Source organism: Eulemur rufifrons, chromosome 1 (assembly GCF_041146395.1).
Source record: "Eulemur rufifrons isolate Redbay chromosome 1, OSU_ERuf_1, whole genome shotgun sequence".
NCBI classification, from domain to species: domain Eukaryota; kingdom Metazoa; phylum Chordata; class Mammalia; order Primates; family Lemuridae; genus Eulemur; species Eulemur rufifrons.
The window spans coordinates 29,869,329-29,892,470 of record NC_090983.1 but is presented as its reverse complement, the minus strand read 5'-3'; the positions used below and the strand labels follow the sequence as shown (position 1 = coordinate 29,892,470).

Below are 23,142 nucleotides of genomic sequence, written 5' to 3'. Positions count from 1 at the left end.
TGGGGAACCAGTGCAAAAGCCAATACTCTGGCTATTGCTATTGCTGTAGATTTTTGTCTCTGACCCAGGAGTCTTGTGTCTTCTGCCAACATCTGTGAAACTGTGGCAGGCTAACTTGTTAGCTTGGAGGTAAGGTAAGATCTAAGACCCTTTACAGTTCTTGACAGTTACTGTATAAAAGTTCTGAGCCTGCAGAGTCAGGCAGAATTTATGCTGTCACTAAATGTTTGCTTTAGTCTGCTCTTTCTCACCTAAACTGTTTTCTTCCAGGTCTGCGCAATGGCATCAGCCAAGCTAAATACCCTTCTTCAGACAAAAGTGATTGAAAATCAGGATGAAGCATGTTACATTTTAGGAAAGCTAGAACACGTTCTAAGTCAATCAATCAAGCAACAGACTGAAATCTACTCATTTCTGATTCCCCTTGTTCGTACCCTGGTTTCCAAAATTTATGAGCTGCTTTTCATGAATTTGCACCTGCCTTCTTTACCTTTTACCAATGGTAGCTCGTCATTTTTTGAAGATTTTCAAGAATATTGTAGTTCAAATGAATGGCAAGTTTACATTGAAAAATATGTAAGTTTTATCTTTGTTAGCAAAATTTTTCTATTTTGTCATTTTTATAAAAATATATATTAAATCTTGTATATTCTCTTTTATATAAGATTGTACCTTATATGAAGCAGTATGAAACTCATACATTTTATGAGGGTCATGAGAACATGGCACTTTATTGGAAGGATTGTTATGAAGCCTTAATGGTGAATATGCATAAACGAGACCGGGAAGGAGGGGAAAGCAAGCTCAAATTTCAGGTAAAAAGTATTCAATGTTTTAATATCTAGTTTTTCATGTTGATTTTAAGCATTTAATATTAAATAAAAGTAATACCCACTCTGGGAGGCCAAGGCGGGTGGATCGTTTGAGCTTAGTTCAAGACCAGCCTGAGCAAGAGCGAGACCCCATCTCTACTAAAAATAGAAAGAAATTATATGGACAACTAAAAATATATATAGAAAAAATTAGCCGGGCATGGTGGCGCATGCCTGTAGTCCCAGCTACTCAGGAGGCTGAGGCAGGAGGATTGCTTGAGCCCAGGAATTTGAGGTTGCTGTGAGCTAGGCTGATGACACGGCACTCTAGCCTGGGCAACAGAGTGAGACTCTGTCTCAGAAGAAAAGTAAAAGAAAAAAAAAGGCATTCATATTGGGAAAGAAGAAATAAAATTAGTTGCAGATAACATGATTCTCTATGTAATATAGAAAATCCCAAGGAATCTACCAAAAAATTCCTGTAATTAGTGAGTTTAGCCTAGTTGCAGGACATAAAATCAATACACAAAATTTAATCATAATTCTATATACTAGCAATGAATAATTGAAACAAAAATTTTTTTAAAATCCTGTTTATAATAAATAGCTCTAAAAATAATAAAATACTTAGGTGTCAGTCTGACAAAGCATATGCAGCATCTGTTGTACATATGCCAAAACTACAAAACAATGATGAAATAAATTAAAGAAGACCTAAATAAATGAAAAGACACTATATTCATAAATTAGAAGACTCAATAGTCTTAAGTCATCTTAAGATTTCAGTTCTCCCAAGTTGATCTTGAAGAATACAGTCCCAGTGAGAATCTTAGGAAGATTCTCTGTACATACAGATGTGCTGATTCTAAAATATATATGTATTATAAATAAAAAGGAGTTAGAATAACCAAAGCAATTTTGGGAAAGAATAACAAAATTGGAGAACTTACACAATTTCAAGGTGTATTATTAAGTTTCACTAGTTAGAACTGGGTGATATTGGTAAAAGAATATAAACATAGGAGGGTGCGGTGGCTCATGCCTGTAATCCCAGCACTTTGGGAGGTCGAGGTGGGAGGACTGCTTGAGGCCAGGAGTTCCAGATAAGCCTGGGCAACATAGCGAGACACCCTTCTATGGAGAAAAGAATATGGTGGGTATGGTGTCATATACCTGTAGTCTCAGTTACTCTGGAGGCTTAGGTGGTAGGATTGCTGGAGCCCAGGAATTCAAGGCTTTGGTGAGCTGTGATCATCACTGCTCCAGCCTGTGCTACACTGTTTTCATTTTTTTAAGTTCTTCACATGTTTATTGTTGGCTAGTTATTTTTTTAAGTTTTAAAAAATATTAATAGATTATAGATAGAATTATATCATGCTTCATCAAAAAAAAATGATTCTAATGGAATAGAAAAACCCTGTTAGTTACCAGCTTCTTTCTCATACTGCATGATTTCATTGGTCAAATTTTTTAAATGATATTAAAATGTAAATATATCTATAAATATGTAATTTGAGGCTCTAATTTATTGCTGCTTCCTTTAGGAGATTTTTGTGGAGCCATTTAATCGAAAAGCACGCCAAGAGAACCTGAGATATAATAATATGCTTAAACAACTTAGCAGCCAGCAGTTAGCCACTCTTAGACACTGGAAGGCAATACAGCTCTATGTTAGATGTGAAAGGGGACCTTGGGCTGAAAGGTAGGAGTAAGTCATTTATGAATTACTCTTTATTCTTTAGAATTCTGGTCTAGAACTTTTTGAGCTAATGCCCTCTTTATTCCAATTTTTTAAATGTTTAGTTTATATTAATAAAAGACTGTTTTTAATTAATTTTATTGTCTTTTGGTGAATTATAGATTTGGGATGATTAGAGGTTGGTATGTAAGTGTCTTTCACCATGCAGTTATTTCTCTGCCTTTTACTCTGTAATATAAAGTTGATTGTATTTAGACTTGGAATAAGTGTTGAACCAGTTTATTTCTGTCTTTCTGATACCACCTCTTTCAGCTAGGGTTAATGATGCTGCGTGTTTGACCTTACAACTTATTTAATTGATCCTAAGTCACTTCTGTTTTGCTAAATTATATTATCTTTTTTAATAGCTCTTTTTATAATGTGGTAAAATACACATAACAGAAAGTTTGCCATTTTAACCACTTTAAAATGTACAATTCAGTGGCATTAAATACATTCCTAATGTTGTGCAATCATCACCACTGTCTGGCTTCGTAACATTTTTATCACCTCAAAAGGAAATCCTGCACCCATTAAACAGTCAAAACAGTCACTCCTCATTATCATCCTCCCCAGTGCCTGGCAACCACTAATCTCCTTTCTGTCTCTATGATTATCCTATTCTCATTATTTCCTATAAATTAAATCATACAGTATGTGGTCTTTTGTGTCTTCTTTCACTTAGCATAATGTTTTCATTGTGTTGTGGCATGTATCAGTACTTTATTCCTTTTTATGGCTGAATAATATTCCATTGTATGGATATATCACCTTTTGTTTATCCATTCATCAGTTGATGCACATTTAGGTTGTTTTCCACGTTTTGGCTATTGTGAATAGTGCTGTTGTGAACATTTGTGTACAAGTGTTTGAACATTTGTTTTTAATTCTCTTGGGTATATACTATGAGTGAAATTGCTGGGTCATATAATATGATAATTCTGTGTTTAACTTACTGAGGACTTTCCAAGCTATTTTCCACAGCTGCTGTATCATTTTATATTTTCAGCAGCAATGTATGAGGGTTCTCGTTTCTCCACATCCTTACCAGTAGTTGTCATCTCCTGATTTTTCATTATGGCCTTCCTAGTGGGTATGAAGTAGTATCTTATGATTTTGTTTTCCATTTCCTAATGTCTAATGTTGTCAAGTATTTTTTCATGTGCTTGTTGGGCATTTCTATATCATCTTTGGAGAAAGGTCCACTCAAGTCCTTGGCCCGTTTTTAAATTGGTTGTTTGACTTTTTGTTGAGTTGTAAAGAGTTTTTTTTTTTTAATATAATCTCAATAATACACTTACTAGATAAATGATTTTACCCTAAATGTAGGGTATCTTTTCACTTTCTTGATAGTGGCCTTTGATGCCCAAAAGATTTTAATTTTGATGAAGTCCAATTTATCTATTTTTTACTTTTGTTGCATATGTTTTTGGTGCCATATCTTAGAAACCATTCCCAAGTCCAAGGTTATGAAGATTTATGCCTATCTTCTAAGAGTTTTATAATTTTCACTCTTATATTTAGATCTTTGATCCATTTGCAATTATATTAATTTGTATTAAAATTATTTTTTATTTTGAAAACTATATTAGAAACATAAACTAACTTTATAAATAGTTAAGAACTTCCATTTAACAGTGAAAAAGTAATGGTGTCAAACTGTAAGTCTGAAAGTCCATGTTCATATCTTATTTCTACTACCTGTAAACTTCATGACATCTTGAGCAAATAATTTAGTCTGTCTTAGATTTCTCATGTATAAACTGCAGCTGTGGCCTGCAGGTGCGGTGGTTCACACCTGTAATCCCAGCTACTCAGGAGACTGAGACAAAAGGATCACTTGAGGCTAGGTGCGGTGGTTCATGCCTGTAATCCTAGCACTCTGAGAAGCCAAGGCGGGAGGATCGCTTGAGGTCAGGAGTTCGCCTGTAGTCCCAGCTACTCAGGAGGCTGAGGCAGGAGGATTGCTTGAGCCCAGGAGTCTGAGGTTGCTGTGAGCTAGGCTGACGCCATGGCACTCTAGCCTGGGTGACAGAGTGAGACTCCATCTCAAAAAAAAAAGGAGGATCATTCGAAGCCAAGAGTTTAAGACCAGCCTGGGCAACAAAGTGAGACACTGTCTCTAAAAAAAGTAAGAAAAATTAGCCAGGTGTGATAGCATCCACATGTAGTCCTTGTTACTTGGGAGGCTGAGGCAGGAGGATCACTTGGGCCAGGAGTTTGTGGCTGCAGTGAGCTGTGATTGTGCCACTGCGCTCCAACCTGAGCAACAGAGCAAGACCCCGTCTCTAAAAACAGAATTTTTTAAAAAATAAACTGTAGCTGTTTGGTTCACTTTGGTTCTCTCAGGGTTGAGGGTTATTGGAATCAAACGAGTTAATAAATGTAAACATTTTTGTAAAATGGTGCTAAACAAAGAGAAAGTACCTTTAAAGTAACTTGAAGCTAAATGATTTTACTTGTTTGCTTCTGAATATTCTTAGGAAACAGAACCCAATTCACTGGAAACTAGCTAATGTAGAAAATTATTCCCGCATGAGACTTAAACTGGTGCCGAATTATAATTTCAAAACCCATGAGGAAGCTAGCGCCCTGAGAGATAATGTAGGTGAGTTCCAATGACTGTTTAATTTTTTATTGAAGATATTGACAATGTTGGTGGGGTTGGTTATTGTTGTGTTGTTAATTGTCTTAAAATTATTTACTTACAGAGGAAGGGTGGCATTCTATAATTGATATTTAAATGATTATACATGTTCACTGCTATTAAATTTGGCCTATATCCAAGATAACTTCATATTTCCATTGATTATCATTGCTCGAAAAATTTTTTAAATTATAAAATTATACTGCTCTTTTTGTGCCCTTCCTTTTGCTCTCTCTTTGCTGGGACATTGGGCCTGGTCGTCTTCGGTGGCATATGTATCATGCTCTGTAAACCTATATCTTGCTCTTGCCCTATAATCCTAACTTTCTCTCCTATATAAACCTCATTTTCATGCTTACCCCCCAAAATTAATTAATTAAATAAAGTAAAATTATACTTCATTTGAACTACTATGTCCCTTACAGTGAAACAATGTTCTTTTTCCTGTTTTTTTGCTCATCAAGACTGAGGTTCATGTTAATGTTAGATATGATTAGAATTCTTAGCAATCTTTTAGGACTTTCTTTCATAACCCATTTTTATAGAACTCTAGACCCTTAATATCTTAGATGAGTCAGTGCCTTTTTCTAGAAAAAAGTACTTAAAAATATTTAACCTGACAATATTTCAAAAGAGATTTTAAGGGACTTCTACAACTCGGTTTTTGAAGCCCTTCTTTTCTAACCATCTCACTTGTCATCTCTCTGTTTTTGCAGATAGTTCTGTGAACTACTCCCAAATCAAATCTTGTTTGTCAAGAGTCATTGGCAGTCATATGTATACTAAATTGTAGTTATAAATGAAATGAATACTAACTTTTAGATCTTGGTTTTTAAATTGCCTTAACACATGGCCAATACATTTGATGTCATAAAATTAATCAAGAGAGGCATGATTCCTGCCATTTAGAGTCTTATATTCTAAAAGAAATCAGATATGGTAAATGATTTTCCTAATGCAAAATAATGGCCCTACTTAGGATACAAACACTAACTCTGAGTGTATCTTACATATAGCAACAGCCAATTGTGTATAGTTTCTCTCTAAGTTTTTTGAGACTGTTAAACTTTTTCTACTCCTTGAAATTTAACTGTCCTTATCACATAGCAAACATCTTTTGCTGAATGATTTCAGTCTAACAGTTACTTAAGGAATAGTATTCCCTTTTATTTTCGTGATTTTTGCCAAGAAACCCCACTCCAGGAAATTCCCTCTTCTTCCTCTCCTTCTTACCCCTCTATACATGCACATAAATGTAATTTTATGTCCCTTCTTCTTGGTCTCAATTGTCTTAAGTCTAAGAAAACCATGTTCTTTCTCTTTTTTTGTCCCAATTTTTATCATTATTTTTAAAACTGTACACTAAGTATAATGGTGACAATAAAATTGTACAGAAGAAAAAATTTATACTTTTCAAAGTAAAATTGGAAATAGTAAAAAACCAGTGGTGTTAATCTTTAAAGCCTTTAAAGTTCCTTCCCTGAAGTACACTTCAGAATTAACTGCAAAATATTTTACGTACTCCTTATTTTTATCTGTGTAAAATATTTTTGTCAGCTGCCAGAATTCATGGTGTTCTTTTTAAAAAATTGTTTTCTTGTTTTGTTTTGTAAGCAATCCATTACAGATATACAGAATAGTGTTTACATTATGGGCTAACCTACAAAGCTAATCATTGTTTGTAATATTATTTTTGATGGGAAGTCCGTTGTGAATTCTCAACAACTAATTTATGAAGTATCCTTTGGAACACACCCACTTATAAATTAGGGAATTTGAATAGTCAAAAAGAAAGTATATTCTTAAATGTGATCATTACAAATATTTGGTTTAAGAAAATTTTTTGTCCATACTTCTTTATTAGACATACTCTTTTCTAATTGCCAAATTCTACAACTTATTTTTAGTCTTTACGTTACTTCCATTGTTTCTGAAGCATTTATTAATTACCCTCCTCTGTAAGTATATTTCTCTGCTGTTTAACCTCCTACTTTTCGTACCAGTTTTTAGTCTTTTTTTCTAAAACCTTTTTCCTGTTTATCTTTTCAGTGATGGTATTCCAAGATCCATGCCTAGCCATCTTGCCTTTTGCTTGTGTATACTCTTCCTGGGTGATCACATGGCTTCCCCACTATATATGTAATGATGCGTTCCCATCTCTCCTTCTATTTCTAACCTTCCTTTTGAACTCTAGACCAACGTTTCCAGCTGCCTATTGAGATACCTCTTCCGCAGCCTTCATAAGACATTTCTGAAACTGAATTTATTATCTTTTCTAGTTTGTCTGCTCCTCACCCTAGGTTCTGCTTCTCTTGTATCTTATAGTTATCAGTGTCTTCATATATTAGTTGCTCAAATTAAAATCCATGTTATCCATAAGTTTATCATCATATCTTTTAAGCCCCTACGCATACTAGCTTTTTAGATACAACGTTCTTTTGATGCTGTCTTTTACATATCCTTTGAATTTTCTTTATTTTCATTTCCTTTGCTATTTCCATGGCTTAGCTTGGTGCTGTCCTTCCTCAAACTTAAAATAGTTTCCCAACTGGCCTCCTTGCTGCATTCTCTCCCATCCTCCATCCTCTCTCAATCTTACATCAGATTTTAAACTTATACTCTTAATGGAATAGTGTCACACATCCACATAAAGTCAGTTTTCTGTTTGTATCAGATTATCTAGGCTTTCTTCTTTTCAGTTTTTGTTGCATTCTCATATGCTTTGAAATTCATGCTTATATTAGACCTCATGAAAAAACATGTTTAGTAGAAATACTTATAGACTTGTTCTAGGAAAGGTATGAGCTGGTACTTCCCAATGTAGAGGAAGGTATGATGAAAGCAGATTTACACAGAAAAATGCAACTGTACAGTAGGTTGATTCATTTTATGTCTGAACAGTGACACCATTTGAGAAGTTACAGGACGATTTGCCATTTTTATAGTGTTTTGTTATTTGTAGTTATTTGTAGTATTGTGTTATTATGTAACAACCCTGTGATTGAGTCTCCATTTCAGAGTTAAGAAAACATAGATTCAAAGTGGTCATATGGCTTAATAAATGGCAGAACAAAGTTTGAATCTGGGTTTATCACTTCATAGCCCATGTTCTTTCCATTACGCCAGCCCTGCCTTCTTACAGAATATTTAGTTTATAAAATATATTACATTTATTGCATAGGTATGTACCAGAGTATGTATTAAATTTCATGTCCTCCAGAAAATAACACTTCATCTCTTGGTCTATGTATTATCTCCCAATTAAAGACAATTTGTGGCCAGGTGCAATGGCTCACTCCTGTGATCCTAACAATCTGGGAGTCCAAGGCAGGAGGATCACTTGAGGACAGGAGTTGGAGACCAGCCTGAGCAACAGCAAGACCCTGTCTCTACCAAAAAAAATAAAAAAAATTAGCCAGGCATGGTGGTGCATGCCTGTAGTCCCAGCTACTTGGGAGGCTGACGCAGGAGGATCACTTCAGCCCAGGAGTTTGAGGTTGCAGTGAGCTATGATGGTGCCACTGCACTGTACCTGGGGTGACAGAGTGAATGAATGAACAAATAAATAAAATTTGTCATGTGTTCTTTCTTAGTATTGCTTTAGTACAAATATAATACACAGTAAAAGTAGTTCTATTACATTAATACAATGAGCATAATTCTTCCTTTGACTTATTTATTGGCATCCTTTAGAATTAAATATGATTAAAGAAAGTATTTGGCCTATTTCTGAAACAAATAATACCATCATTAAAAATAGATACCATACTTTTAAAACATTTATTCCTTTTACCACATGAATAGTATTGTTAACAATCACCATCAAACACCATAGATTACTTTAAATTTTAGTACCTTCTTTACTTATAATACACATGTAGTTAACGGTCACAAATTACAGAAGGGCTATAATATTGTTGTTTACTTTGTGTCTAATGGCTATTTTATTTTTAAACAGGTATCCAACATTCACAGCCTTCCAGTGATTCATTGCTTTTGGAAGTAGTGAAACAAGTAAAAGTTAATGATATGGTGGAGGATAAATTAGACCTTCCTGAAGAGGACATAACAGCCAGAGTAAACATGTATGTATAAGTATTTGAAATCATTTTAAATTATTTTCTTCTCAGAAATGGGATTGCAAAATTTTGGAAGATAATTGCTTGAAATTCTAACACTATGTATTTCTAAGGTCCAACAATTAATGCTATATCAGCTATTAAGTGTCTATCAACGTTAACTGAAATTATTGAGGAAAGCTTTTTAGAACTGAGATGACTTGGAGCTAGACCTTGAAATTAGAAAATATTTTGAACTGAGTGATAATGAAAACAATATATCAAATTTGTGAGATATAGCTAACGCTGTGTTTAGATGGAAATGTGCAGCATGAAATACAAACCCTTAAGCAGAAGAAAGAAAATTATAAATATAATAATAAAAGCAAAAGTTCATGAAAGAGAAAACCAAATAACAAAGATTAAAGAAAACAAAAGATAGGGCAGGGCACGGTGGCTCACACCTGTAAATCCTAGCACTCTGGGATCACTTGAGGTTGGTCAGGAGTTTGAGACCAGCCTGAGCAAGAGTGAGACCCTGTCTCTACTATTATAAAAAGTAGAAAAAATTAGTCTGGCACAGTGGCACATGCCTGTGGTCCCAGCTACTCAGGAGGCTGAGGAGGAACACTTGAGCCCAGGAGTTTGAGGTTGCTATGATGACACCACTGCACTCCAGCCTGAGTGACAGAGCAAGTCTCTGTCTCAAAAAAAAAAAAAAAAAAAAGAGAAAAGAAAAAGAAAGGAAAAAAAAAAAGATGGTTATTGAAAACAAACAAATAGAAAAAATCATAAACCTCTAGCCAGACTGATTAGGAATAATAGAGAGACAACCTAAATTGCCTATATCAGGAATGAAAGAGGAGATATTCCTATAGATACTGAAGTGATTAAAAAGGAACTTTATGCCAGTAAATTTGACAACTTAAACAAATTCCTTGAAAGACACAAATTACCAAACCTCCCTCAAGAAGAAATAGATAACCTGAATAGTCTTAGATATATTTTTAAAATTTGAATTTATAGTTTAAAAACTTCCTCTAAGCAAATATAAAATATATTCAGTTCTTCATCTCTCTGTTGTGTTTTATACTTTTAAAAAATATTTACCTACATAATTATCATATTTTTACACTTTATTTCTTTGTGTTTATTCATTTATCATCTGATGTCATTTCCTTTCAGCCTGAAGGACTTCTTGGAGTATTTCTTGTAAGGAAGGTCTGATAGTCACAAATTCTCTCAGTTTGTCGTTCAGGGAGGTCTTTATTTTTTTTAATCATGATATACTTCACATAACACAAAATTTACCATTTTAAAGTATACAATTCCGTGTTTTTTTAATATATTCACTACATTATACAACCATCACCACTGTCTAATTTCAGAACATTTCTAGCGCCCCAAAAGGAAATCCTATACCTTTTAGTAGTTTTTCCTTCCCTACAAGTCCTGGAAACCACATATCTATTTTCTGTCTTTGTGGATTTGTGTATTTTGTGACATTTCCTATAAATCATAAAATATGTGTCCTTTTGTGTCTGGCTTATTTCATTTGTAATAATGTTTTCAAGATTCATCCATGTTGTAGTTTATCATAGTACTTCATGCCTTTTTATGGCTGAATAATATTCCATTTGTAGATGTATCACTGTTTGCTTTTCCATTCTTCGGTCAATAGACATTTAGGTTGTTTCCACTTTTTGGCTATTATGAATAGTATTCTGTGAATATTCATGTATAAGTTTTTGTGTGAATATGTTTCCATTTTCTTGGATATATACCTAGGAATGGAATTGCTGGGTCATATGATAATTCTGTTTAATCTTTTGAGGAATTACCAAACTGTTTTTTACGATGACTTCATAATTTTATATTTCCAGTGTAATGTATGAGGGTTCTAATTTCTCCACATTTACCCCAACTTTTGTTATTTTCCTTGTGCTTTAAAGAATTTATTATAGCCATACTAGAGGGTTTAAAGTAGTATCTCATTAGCATTTTCCTGGTGACTGTTAATGTTGAGCATCTTTTCATATGCTTATTGGCCATTTATATGTCTTCTTTGGAGAAATATCTGTGCAAATCTTTTGCCCATTTTTAAATTGAGTTGTCTTTTTACTATTGAGTTATAAGTGTTCTTTGTGTATTCTGTATATAAATTCCTTATCAGTTACATGATCTACAAATATTATCTCCCACTGACAGGGTCGTCTTTCACTTTCAAGATGGTATCTTTTGATGCACAGAAGTTTTAAATTTTGATTACATCTAATTTATCTGTTTTTTCTTTGGTCTCTTAGGCTTTTGGTGTCAGATGTGAGAAACCATTTCCTAATTCAAAGTCATGCAGATTTACTCTTCTGTTTTAGATCTTTGATCCATTTTGAGTTTCTTTTTGTATATGGTGTGATGTAAGCATCCAAATTTATTCTTTTGCATTTGATTATCCGGTTGTCCCAGTACCATTGTCTTCATTTGTGAAGGATATTGTGGGCTTTTTTTGAGACAGAGTCTTACTCCGTTGCCTGGCTATAGTGCCATGGTGTCAGCCTAGCTCACAGCAACCTCAAATGCCTGTGCTCAAACGATCCTCCTGCCTCCCGAGGAACTGGGACTACAGGTGTGTGCCACCACACCTGGCTAATTTTTTCTATTTTTAGTAAAGATGGGGTCTCACTCTTACTCAGGCTGGACTCAAACTCTTGAGCTCAAGTGATCCTCCTGCCTGGGCCTCCCAGAATGCTAGGATAGCAGGTGTGAGCCACCGCTCCTGGCCTATGAGGGATAGTTTTGATGGATATAGAATTCTTGGTTGATAATTTTTTTCATTCAGCGTTTTAAATATGTCATCTGCCAGCCTTCTGGCCTCCATTGTTTGTGGTGAGAAGTGTGATATTAATCTCATTATAATTCTCTATGTCTTATTTTTTCATATAGTGCTTTCAGATTATTTTTATCCTTGGTTTTGAACACCTTTGCTATGTGTTTGCTTGTGGGTATCTTTCTGTTTATCTTACTTGGAGTTCATTGAGTTTCATAGATGGGTAGATTAATTTTTTTCATCATATTTAGGAAGTTGTCAGCCATCATTTCTTCAAATATTTTTTCTAGCCCTTTTTCTTTCTCCTTTCGTTCTGGAACTCCCATTGCACATATGTTAGTTCACTTGATGGTGACCCTCTGAGGCTCTTTCACTCTCTTTGGTTCATTTTTCTTTGTGTTTTTCAGATTGGACAATTTCTATTGATATGTCTTCAAGAGCCCTGCTTCTTTTTTCTGCATGTTCAGTTTAGGTCCTCTGGTGAATTTTCCATTTTGGTTATTGTACTTTTCAACTCCAGAATTTACATTTTTTAAAAAACGTTTATAATTTCTCTCTATATATAGTCTCTATTTGACTAGCTCCATTGCTATAATTCCCTTTAGTTCTTTTAACATAATTTCTTTTTGTTCTTTTGGTATATTTATGTTAGCTATTTTGAAGTCTTTGCTAAGTTGAATATCTAAGGTCCTCCAGAGACAGTTTCTTTTTACTGCTTTTTTGTTTATGGATCATATTTTCCTATTTCTTTATATGTCTCATAATATTTGTAAAAACTCTAAATTTTAGATAATAAATTGTTGCCACTCTAGTTTATGATTTCCTTTCTTGATGATGGTTGTTAATGTTGTGTTTTTGTTTGTCTGTCTGTTTAGTGACTTTCCTGAACTAATTCTATTTTAACCTGCATGTGTTGCCAGTGGTGTCTCTATTCATTGGGGTTTTTGTTTTATTTTTTGATGTAAAACCTGGTCTATTAGGGGTGGCTTCTGGGTCAGCCTAACTTGGTGGTCAGCCAATTATTGATTAGAAGTTGTATTTAAACCCCTTGATCCCAGTAAGACCGCCACCTTTTGCCAGTGGATTTGTATGTGGCTTAGGGAATACATTCAAAGTTCATGATTTACATATCTGCCCCAATGTTTACTTCCTATGTTCATAAAGCCGCATATTCAGCCAAAAATCAGTAGCTGTGTCCCAAGTATATAATTTGTGTAAATTACAAACTACACATGGCAAATATTTCTTTGAAGCTTATTTTAATACTACAAGTTGACCAGGTTCAGTAGTATCCTTTGTTGACATAATCGGGATTTTTGTTCATATTTTTTCAATTACTTTTTTAGATTTCCTTGGTTATTTTCAGGGAACTGGGTAGTAGTAGTTATATAGGGAACTATTTAATATCTTGAGTAGATTAGTCAGACTTTTAATTGGAATTTTTTTCTTTCTTTGATGAATGGTGAACTTAAAGGGTGTCAGTCTCATTCATTGTAAACTTAATAACCGAAACATTTTCTGTCATTGAATATAAATAACCTTTAGGTTATTTATGTTTTTAGGTGACTCATTACACCATTTATTGTAAATATTGGAATTTCACTGTTTAGGAAAACATTCTTTCTAGTAATTTTTTCTTTAAAGCTTAGCTTTAATTTTTTTGTTTGTTTTGAGGTTTAGCTTTAAGTAAAGGGCTGCGATATTACCAGCTAAGTTGTTAATACTTGCAGACCTTCTTCACAGAAACTTACTGGAAACAAAATTAAACTTAGTCATTGCTAACTTGGACATGAGGTGGATTTGAAATATCTAGGACCAGAGAGCAGCTGGCTTAAAAGATTTACTTGAATAACATACTATGAATGGTAGAAGCACCCATTTCCATACTTCTCAGCTAAAGTCACCTAGACCACTAGAAGAATGTCCTTTTCTAGTTACTCTCTCCAACAAATATAAATGATAACATTCCTCCAAGTATAAGGATACTTCACTTTAAGTAAAGTATGGCAATAGTAGATTTTTATATTATCTCCAGTTGTGTTGTCAGGTAGATACTGTGATTATGATGCTCTGGTTTTAGTTACTGTTGAAAGTCTCATTTTACAGTTTAAGAATCCTATTTAATACTTCTAATAATTATTTACAAAACACCACTAATAATACAATCTTTTATTCATAGATTCATATATTCCCTGTGTCAATTCATGTCTCACAGAATATAACTAAAATGATATGACCAATATTGCTGCATTTTGAACTGTCCTCTGTTAATTGTATTAAAGATTCACTATATTTTGTTTTATGGGCTCATTTAAAATTAGAATGTAAAGCATATTTTTTATGAAACTGAATCATTGAAAAATAAAAATATTTGGACAATATTTAAGTAATTTAGTGTGTAGTAGAATTTTTTGTAAGTAATTCAAATATTGTTTTTGGACATTAATTTTACAGACATGAGATTTATATTTGAATATGGTATTCTTTTCCATTTGAGAAAGATAAATTATTCAGTATTTTTTATTTGTTTTTACAGTGATGAAAAAGAACAAGATCAAAAAGAAAAATTGATGTTGATGGAAGACTGTGAACTCATTACAATAATTGATGTCATTCCTGGCAGATTAGAAATCACTACTCAACATATTTACTTCTATGATGGCAGCATTGAAAAAGAAGATGGTAAGGAGTTCTGTGAGAATAATTTTTATTGTTCAATAATTAAGTATCCAGTTTTTCAATAATGAATGAGAAGAAGAAAGCAGTAAGCTGGGACTGGGGAATTACAGTCTATGACGTGAAAGGAAAAACGGAAAGTCAATATGGAGTTAAATTTATTCAACAATGTATTAAAAGGAATATCTTTATTATTAATATATTTTAAAAGGTTTGGCTAGAGGGGACTGCTATAAATTAGGGTATAAAATACGATCTTAATTTTATCATATTTTTGTATGTGTATGTATTCCTGTAGGCTTCTCACCTAATCCTTTATGTGATAATAAAAGGATGATTAAATCTAAGATACCAACATAAAGAGAAAAAGAAAACTGTTTGTAAAATACAGTATTCAGAATTATTCTCTATTCTCATGGGAAGGCAGTGGAATAGCTATAGAATTGTGAAATCGTTTTAAAAGAAACAATTTAAACATCCAATGAATTTAACAAATGGTTTGTGTAATATAGAAATTGAATTTGTTTTCCCTAATTGCTACTTTTGTCAGGAACTAGGAGGTATTTTCTGCATAGCACGAGTAACTTTATATGGTACCTCAGTCACTAGATTTCTTCTGTTTTCAGGAGTAGGCTTTGATTTCAAGTGGCCTCATTCTCAAGTTCGAGAGATTCACCTACGGCGTTACAACTTAAGGAGATCAGCCCTTGAGATTTTTCATGTTGACCAATCCAACTACTTTCTCAATTTTAAAAAAGAGGTATATAATGTGGTACCTTTCTGAAAATCCCAAAGTATTAGCTTGAAATAATTTTCCAGCTAGTGAGCTCTAATGGAACTTTAGGCTGTATTCTTTTAAGACAAAATATTAGAGGAAAATATATATACCTTGGGGGCTATTCAGTGTATGAAATTTTGTTTGATATTGTTTATGTTTGAGTGTTGGGAGAGTGATGGTTTTCAGTTTTTATATATATGGTTAGATAAGTAGTCAGTAGACTATTGAGTGTCAATCAATAGGTGCCTCATTGGATACAATGGATACAATATATAAGATATGACTAGATTTATTAAATTAGGTTGAGTTCAAGTTCAATCATAATAGGACATCTATTTCTTCTAGGAATACAATAAATTCTTAGGTAGTGTAAATTGTTAAGCACACAGGCTCTGAAACCAAATTATCTAGGCCCATGTACTGTCTGCTTCACTAGCTGTGTGAGCTTGAGCTCATTCCTTTAGGATGCTTGGCCCCAATCCCTTCTTTCTTTCTCTCATTCACTTGGAGTCACACTTGTATTGTGATCTGACAGCTCCTCCCACCTTGCCTAGCACTCTCGTTTTCTCTCATAGGCATCTCCCCTAATAAAATCCTTGCATGCTTAATTCTGTCTTGGCATTTGCTTCTTAGAGGACTCAGTTTAATATAATGACTACTAATCTCTTGTGTAGAGCCCAGGTTTACTTATAGATGATTAAATGTCTGAACATTTAAAGAGTATTTTACTTTATTTCTACAAAAGGTATCTTTTACTATTACAAATAAATTTTCCTTCATAGGAAAATACAAAGCATGTGTTTCCTTCATAGGAAAATACAAAAGCTGTGACATGTAATTAAGCTAAATCTGCCCATTAAATATGTACATTTATATAACTTTGTAGTTTTTAAAGCACATTTATATGTAGTATCTAATCTTTATAACAACCTAGAGATTAAATATGGCACATTCCATTATTCCTTTTTTTTATAGACGAAGAAACTGAAGTTCAAAGGTGAATTTTATTACTTTACGTTTGTATAGCCCTGAATAATTCATAACACTGTAAGAGTAGAGATTATGTTTAATTTACAAATGAGACTCAGAAAATTAATTGATTTGCCAAGATGATTAACAGCACTAAATCTGAACTAGACTTGAGTAAGTTTTCTGATTCAAAGTCTAGCGATCTTTCCATTATACACTGTAACTTTCACAAAAGATACATGTCTTGACTTCACCAAGTATAGTAAAGAAATTAAAACCATAACCCACTATTGATATGAAATGTCCAGAATAGGCAAATCCATAGAGACAGGAATTAGATTAGTGATTGTTAGGGAATGGGAAGGAGGCAGAATTGGATAGTAACTCTTAGTGAATACAGGGTTTCTTTTTGGGGCAATTAAAATTTTCTTAAGGTTAGATAATGGTGATAGCTGCACAACTCTGTGAATACACTGAAAAACCACTGGATTTTATACTTTAAAAAGGTGAATTATATCTCAATAAAGCTGTTACAAAGTCTATAATCCAAATTTATCTTGATTAGTTTTTAAACTATAAAATGCTGTTTTTACAGGTTAGAAACAAAGTATATAGCAGACTGTTGTCACTTCATTCTCCAAATAGTTACGGAAGCAGATCACCACAGGAGTTATTCAAGGCGTCAGGATTGACTCAGGTAGGAAATTTTAGCAGTTGCTGTTTTGGTGTTCATTTTTTATCTCAGACTTTTGTTTAAAAGTAAAATTTACATGCTCGCTTTGGCAGCACATATACTAAAATTGGAACAATATAGAAAAGATTGGTTAGCATGGCCCCTACGCAAAGATGACTCGCAAATTCGTGAAGTGTGCCATATTAAAAAATAAAAAAAGTAAAACTCACTTCTTCTGATTATTTTCTTTTGATTATTACTATGGCTATTTTTCCATTCAGACTGATCTTTTGAATTATCTTTGAATATTCCTTTGTTTCCCTCATACAGATAGTGCTCCCCATATCAATCAGCTCACAGGTACATCCTTCAATAATTTTCTCTCTTAAAAAATTAAAAATGGGGTTTTTTTTACTTACTAATAAAAACAATCCATACATGAGGTAAAAAACAAACAAACAAACAAGCAAAAAACCAGGAAAATGCATAAAGTTCCATGGAAAAAAGACAAAAAGTAATTTCCAATCCTTGTACCAGGTAAAGCTAATTTTTTTTTTTTTTCGGAGACAGAGTCTCACTCTGTTGCCTAGGTAAAGCTAACTAATACTCAGGACTTATAGCCTCACTCATATCTCAACATTTCTTTTTATTTTATTTTATTTTTTTTGAGACAGAGTCTCGCTCTTTTGCCTCTGCTAGAGTGGCATGGCGTCAGCCTAGCTCACAGCAACCTCAGACTCCTAGGCTCAAGCGATCCTCCTGCCTCAGCCTCCTGAGTAGCTGGGACTACAGGCATGTGCCACCATGCCCGGCTAATTTTTTTCTATATATATTTTTAGCTGTCCAAATCATTTCTTTCTGTTTTTAGTAGAGATGGGATCTTGCTCTTGCTGAGGCTGGTCTCGAACTCCTGACCTTAAGCGATCCTCCCGCCTCGGCCTCCCAGTGCTAAGATTACAGGCGTGAGCCACTGTGCCTGGCCAACATTTCTTGAATTTATACTGCCAGGACCCAAAGGAAGACTGTTATTATTTGCTTTCTAGGACTATTAGTCGTCTCTTAATCAGGGTCTTTTGTCTCCTGACTCTCTCCTTCCTCCACCTATGCATTAATCTTTCTTAAGTATCGCTCTTTCTCAAGAGCCATCAGCAATTCTTTGCTGTTGCCAGTGAAATAAGTTTTACTTAATAAAGTACATTTCCTGTTGCCTATGCAATACACTTTATTAAGTTCCTCAACCTGGCACTCAAGAATAATTGGGCTTTCTATAAAATCTATATATTTAGATTTAACTTCTCACTGTTCACCATAAATATCCTTTGCTTAAGGCACACAGTAAACTTAAAGATGAATGTTAATCTGTCAGCAAAATTCTCAAGCACACCCCGACTATGTAAAATAATTAGAAGGCTAGATACAATGAGGTAATTAATAGAAAATAATGATTATTTCTTTAGAAAATTTGTGTCTTATATAGCAAAATCCCACCTACCATGGCTTTATAAAGGTAGTTCTCTGAGGATACTTAACATAAAGTTTCATGAAAATTTTTGGATAGTTCTAGAATACTAAAATATTATTTTTTAATATGTATATTTATTAAAATTTTAGTTTATAACAAACTTTTCAAAGTGGGATAGTCCTAGAATTAAAAATTTTAAGGTATTCAAATAAAATATTTAATTGAAGAAAAGACAGTCTTTTTTTTAAGAAAAAACTTAATTTTTTTTTTTTAAGTTTTTTATTTTTTTTAAGGCTAGTCAAGTGAAGCAGTGGGAGTGGAGAAGGAACAAAGGAATGTGAAACTGGTTGTGATCAATTAGTTGTGAACACCACCATACTCAGATCAGCCCAAAAGACTTAATTCTTATCAAGACCTTTTACACTGTAGTATTTATATTAAATTTTCTGTTCCTTTTCTAGAGACCAATTTTTAAAAGGAAGTGAATTTAGGAAAACTTTATTGATTTATCTTCCTGTTAAACATTTATTTTTTAGCCCATTTCTTTTATTATGAAGATTATGGAGATAATGGTTGCAAAAGGTTATATTGGTATAATTAGTAATAGTTACCAGTTCCTAGAGATGTAGATTATCTAATTTGGATAAATTGCTCTTTTTTGTGCTGTCTAGAAATGGGTGAACAGAGAGATATCAAATTTTGACTACCTCATTCAAATAAATACAATGGCAGGAAGAACCTATAATGACCTTGCACAGTATCCTGTGGTAAGTTTTACATAAATCTCATAAATGTGGAATTGCTTTATGACTTTATAATATACAAATTATATGCATGATATTTATTTTAGACTTTTTAAAAATATATAAGACTTTTTTCCTTTCTGTATATTTTCTACCCCATTTTCTTCTTTTTTTTTCCCACCTCCTCCCCCTCCCCCATTTTCAAAAAGTATATAAACATGATGAGTAATTAAAAAATAAAAGCCTTTTTTCATTCACTTCATTGAAAATGTTCCAGTGGTATTATAGGAAATATTCCTTCTAGTTATTGAACTAAAGATGAATAAATATTTGCAAGAGGTGAAAAAATACTTTTAGAAACTATCTCTTTTTGTCTTTATGTAAGTGTTTGCTATTAGATATGGAGATGTTAGCTTCTCTAGGAAAGAATGTCTAAATTGTAAACTGTGGCTCTTTTAGTTTCCCTGGATTTTACAAGATTATACTTCAGAAGAGTTGGATCTTAATAACCCTGCTGTATTTCGAGATCTTTCGAAACCAATTGGGGTAGTTAATGATAAAAATGCCAAAGCTATGCGAGAAAAGTAAGTGCTTTTTATTCCTATTGAAAGATATCCATTGCTTGTTTGAATTTTTATGGATTTCTACTATGGCCAACCAAATGTGTGTTTTTATTTTTAAATGCACAACTACTTTTGATAATCAGAGTCTTATAATTTGCTTCACTAAGTTTTCTTGAAAATATCTTGGTTGCTTTTTAAATATCTTAAATATAGTTCTTTTGATTTGCCTTCTTCAACAAATTTATGTTAATGTAGCTCAGAATTTCTTTTTATCTTGTAGTATGTATATGCTAAAGGGTAATAGGTCCTTGAAATTTTTCTTCCCATGTATTTTAGACTTTATAACCTAACTAAACTAAGATGTATATAAAAATATCCATGTAATATAATATTTAGATATAAAATTAATACTAATCTGTCATCCAATAAGTGTGAATAAAGAACAATGAAATGTGTAGGAATTTAGATAGTATCATTTAATAAGAAAAAAAATTTTTATAGTTTTATTTATTAATGATCCACCTGTCAACTTCTCACAATTTTTTTTGAAGCAAGCTGCTCACTGGCAAAAAAATAATCTGATTTTAATTTCCCTCTTCTCCATGTGAACTTGTGGGTAACTTTTCAGTTATGACTTCTAATAATAAAAACAAAGAACTATTTTGCAAACTAACTTAGTTACAGATTCATTTGAAAGTAGATGGTACTTTTTTTTTTTTTACTTTTTCTTTGCCAATCTTCCCTAGGAATTTTTGATGTGTTTATTATTTGATTTGATTTACCAGTGGAACTTGGCTGTGTATATATGTATTCAGTCACTGTCATTAGTCAAACTTTCTTCTGATAATAACCAAAAAAAGGTTTTGTGTTTTTTTAAACAGTGTTCCACAGGAATTATTTATATGAATAACTTATTTTATTGGTAATCAAAGGTACAAGTTGTTTTAAATTTTAATGGCATATTTGTTTTTAGAGATAGGGTCTCACTGTATTGCCCAGGGGCGGGGTGCAGGAGCATAATCACAGCTCACTGCAGCCTTGAACTCCTGGGCTCAAGAGATCCTCCCACCTCAGCCTTCCAAGTAGCTGGGACTACAGGCGTGTGCCACCACACCTGACTAATTTTTTTATTTTTTGTGCAGATGCCATGTGACCCAGGCTGATCTTAAACTCCCAGGCACAAGGGATGCTCCTGCCTCAGCTTTCCAAAGTGCTTGGATTACAAGCATTTATGAGCCACCACACCCAGCCTAATGGCATAGTTTTGCATCAATACAAATGACTTTGACCTCTCAACTTTTATTTCCCTAGATATTACTAATTACTATTTAAAAGGAAATTGGCCTCAGCTTGATGAACAGATTACTTATTTTTTTTGAGACAGAGTCTCGCTTTGTTGCCCAGGTTAGAGTGCTGTGGTGTCAGCCTATCTCACAGCAACCTCAAAGTCCTGGGCACAAGCGATCTTCCTGCCTCAGCCTCCTGAGTAGCTGGGACTACAGGCGGGTGCCACCATGCCCACCTTATTTTTTCTATTTGGAGTTGCCTGGCTAATTTTTTTTCTATTTTTAGCAGAGAACAGAGTCTTATTCTTGCTCAGGCTGTTTTCAAACTCCTGACCTCAATTGATCCTCTCACCTAGGCCTCCCGGAATGTTAGGATTACAGGTGTGAGCCACTGTGCCTGGCCCAGATAACTATTTTGGTTTTAAAAATTCAATGTTTATTTCATCTGTAAAACTCTACATTCTTATTCAGATTTTATACACTCTAATTCAGAAGTCACCATTGAGACTAATTATACATGTAAGTATCCGTCATAGAGTTTGCAGAATCACTAGATATCCTTTGCTCATAATCTTGTTTAGGTCTTTTTCCTATCCACCATCTCCTTTTTCTTTTACCTTTAGATTTCTAGGCATTAATTTCCACAATTCCTGACTGGTTCTCTATATTTTTTTTATTACCTTGGCACAAAAGGATGTCTAGTTATCACATTATTTGTACTAGCAGAAAAATGGAAACAACCAAAGTGTCTAAAAGTAAAGAAATAGTTAAATTGTGGTACTTTGATACAGTTCAATTTCATGTACATGTTAAAAATAGACTATTCAATCACTTAGAAAATGTCAATAGGAAATTTGTAAATGAAAAAATAAATTGTGAATAATACATTATGTACAGTACTTTTATGTTAAAAAATATTTGTATATAAATGTATACATTAGGATAGACAAATAGTCATCAAAAAGTTAATGTTAATTATCTCTGGGACATGGAATTATAGTTGATTTTAAGTTTCTTCTGTTTTAATCATCTTCGTTTTCTAATTTTTCTACAATGAACATGTATTATTATTGCATGATGCAAAACTGTTCCAAAATCCAGTGTTAGTGATTTTTCATTGTTCAGAAAAAAAGTTTTAAGGAATGAAACTTTTCATTTATTAATATGATGTGATAATATGAATAATCATGTGATATGAATAATAAAGCATATAAACAAGGACTGACTCTTTAAAAACTGTTATCAGTAATACAATATAAACTTATGCCGCCTTATGTAATTTTACTATTGTGGTAAAATTTTGGGTTTTTTTTATAGATATGAAAATTTTGAGGATCCTATGGGAACTATTGATAAGTTTCATTATGGTACTCACTATTCAAATTCTGCGGGGGTCATGCACTATCTCATCCGTGTAGAACCATTCACCACCCTCCATATCCAGCTTCAGAGTGGAAGGTATGGTTTGAGTAAATAAGCTGTTTTCTTATGACTACATATTAGTGTTGAAAAGTATTTGCTTCCTGTCATGTACTTTGTAACAGGGCCATGTCTTTTTTTATTCTCCTTTATTAGGTTTTGATTCTGTTAAAAATAGCCAAACTAGTTTGAGAATGAGTCACTCAAACTGACTCACACAAGTGACTTTTATGGAGAATTCCTTTTTCAGTGTTATCCCAGTATACCTCTGTGATTCTTACTCTTTTGAGAAATCTACCAGAGGTTTAGAATTCGATATGATTTATAGAGAATCAAATCTAACCATTGCCTGTGCAGTCTTAAAAATATTTATCAAGAGGAGTAGAAAAAGGGAGCAATAAAAGACGCATACATTATAGCAGCAACTCAAAGAGGTCTGTGATACCACTGTATTAATGTGTTACCTGTGAGTACTATAACTTACCTGTGTTTCA

The 23,142-nt window shown here is 33.3% G+C and overlaps 1 protein-coding gene and 1 non-coding gene across 2 annotated transcripts in view; both read left to right on the top strand.

The window, feature by feature from the left end:
* The window catches only part of NBEAL1 (neurobeachin like 1), a 148,971-nt gene that overhangs the window by 90,218 nt on the left and 35,611 nt on the right, over positions 1 to 23,142 (top strand). Inside the window, exons 32-42 of the mRNA XM_069468588.1 lie at positions 271 to 576; positions 666 to 815; positions 2,357 to 2,514; positions 5,034 to 5,158; positions 9,156 to 9,282; positions 14,616 to 14,761; positions 15,382 to 15,515; positions 17,098 to 17,199; positions 19,309 to 19,404; positions 19,840 to 19,964; positions 22,547 to 22,687. Of these exons, the coding sequence (XP_069324689.1) occupies positions 271 to 576; positions 666 to 815; positions 2,357 to 2,514; positions 5,034 to 5,158; positions 9,156 to 9,282; positions 14,616 to 14,761; positions 15,382 to 15,515; positions 17,098 to 17,199; positions 19,309 to 19,404; positions 19,840 to 19,964; positions 22,547 to 22,687 (1,610 nt within the window). The remainder of the gene's footprint in view (positions 1 to 270; positions 577 to 665; positions 816 to 2,356; positions 2,515 to 5,033; positions 5,159 to 9,155; positions 9,283 to 14,615; positions 14,762 to 15,381; positions 15,516 to 17,097; positions 17,200 to 19,308; positions 19,405 to 19,839; positions 19,965 to 22,546; positions 22,688 to 23,142) is intronic.
* LOC138387913 (U6 spliceosomal RNA) lies at positions 17,273 to 17,383 on the top strand. Its single transcript, XR_011234011.1, has one exon. It is a non-coding gene; the product is annotated as a U6 spliceosomal RNA (small nuclear RNA).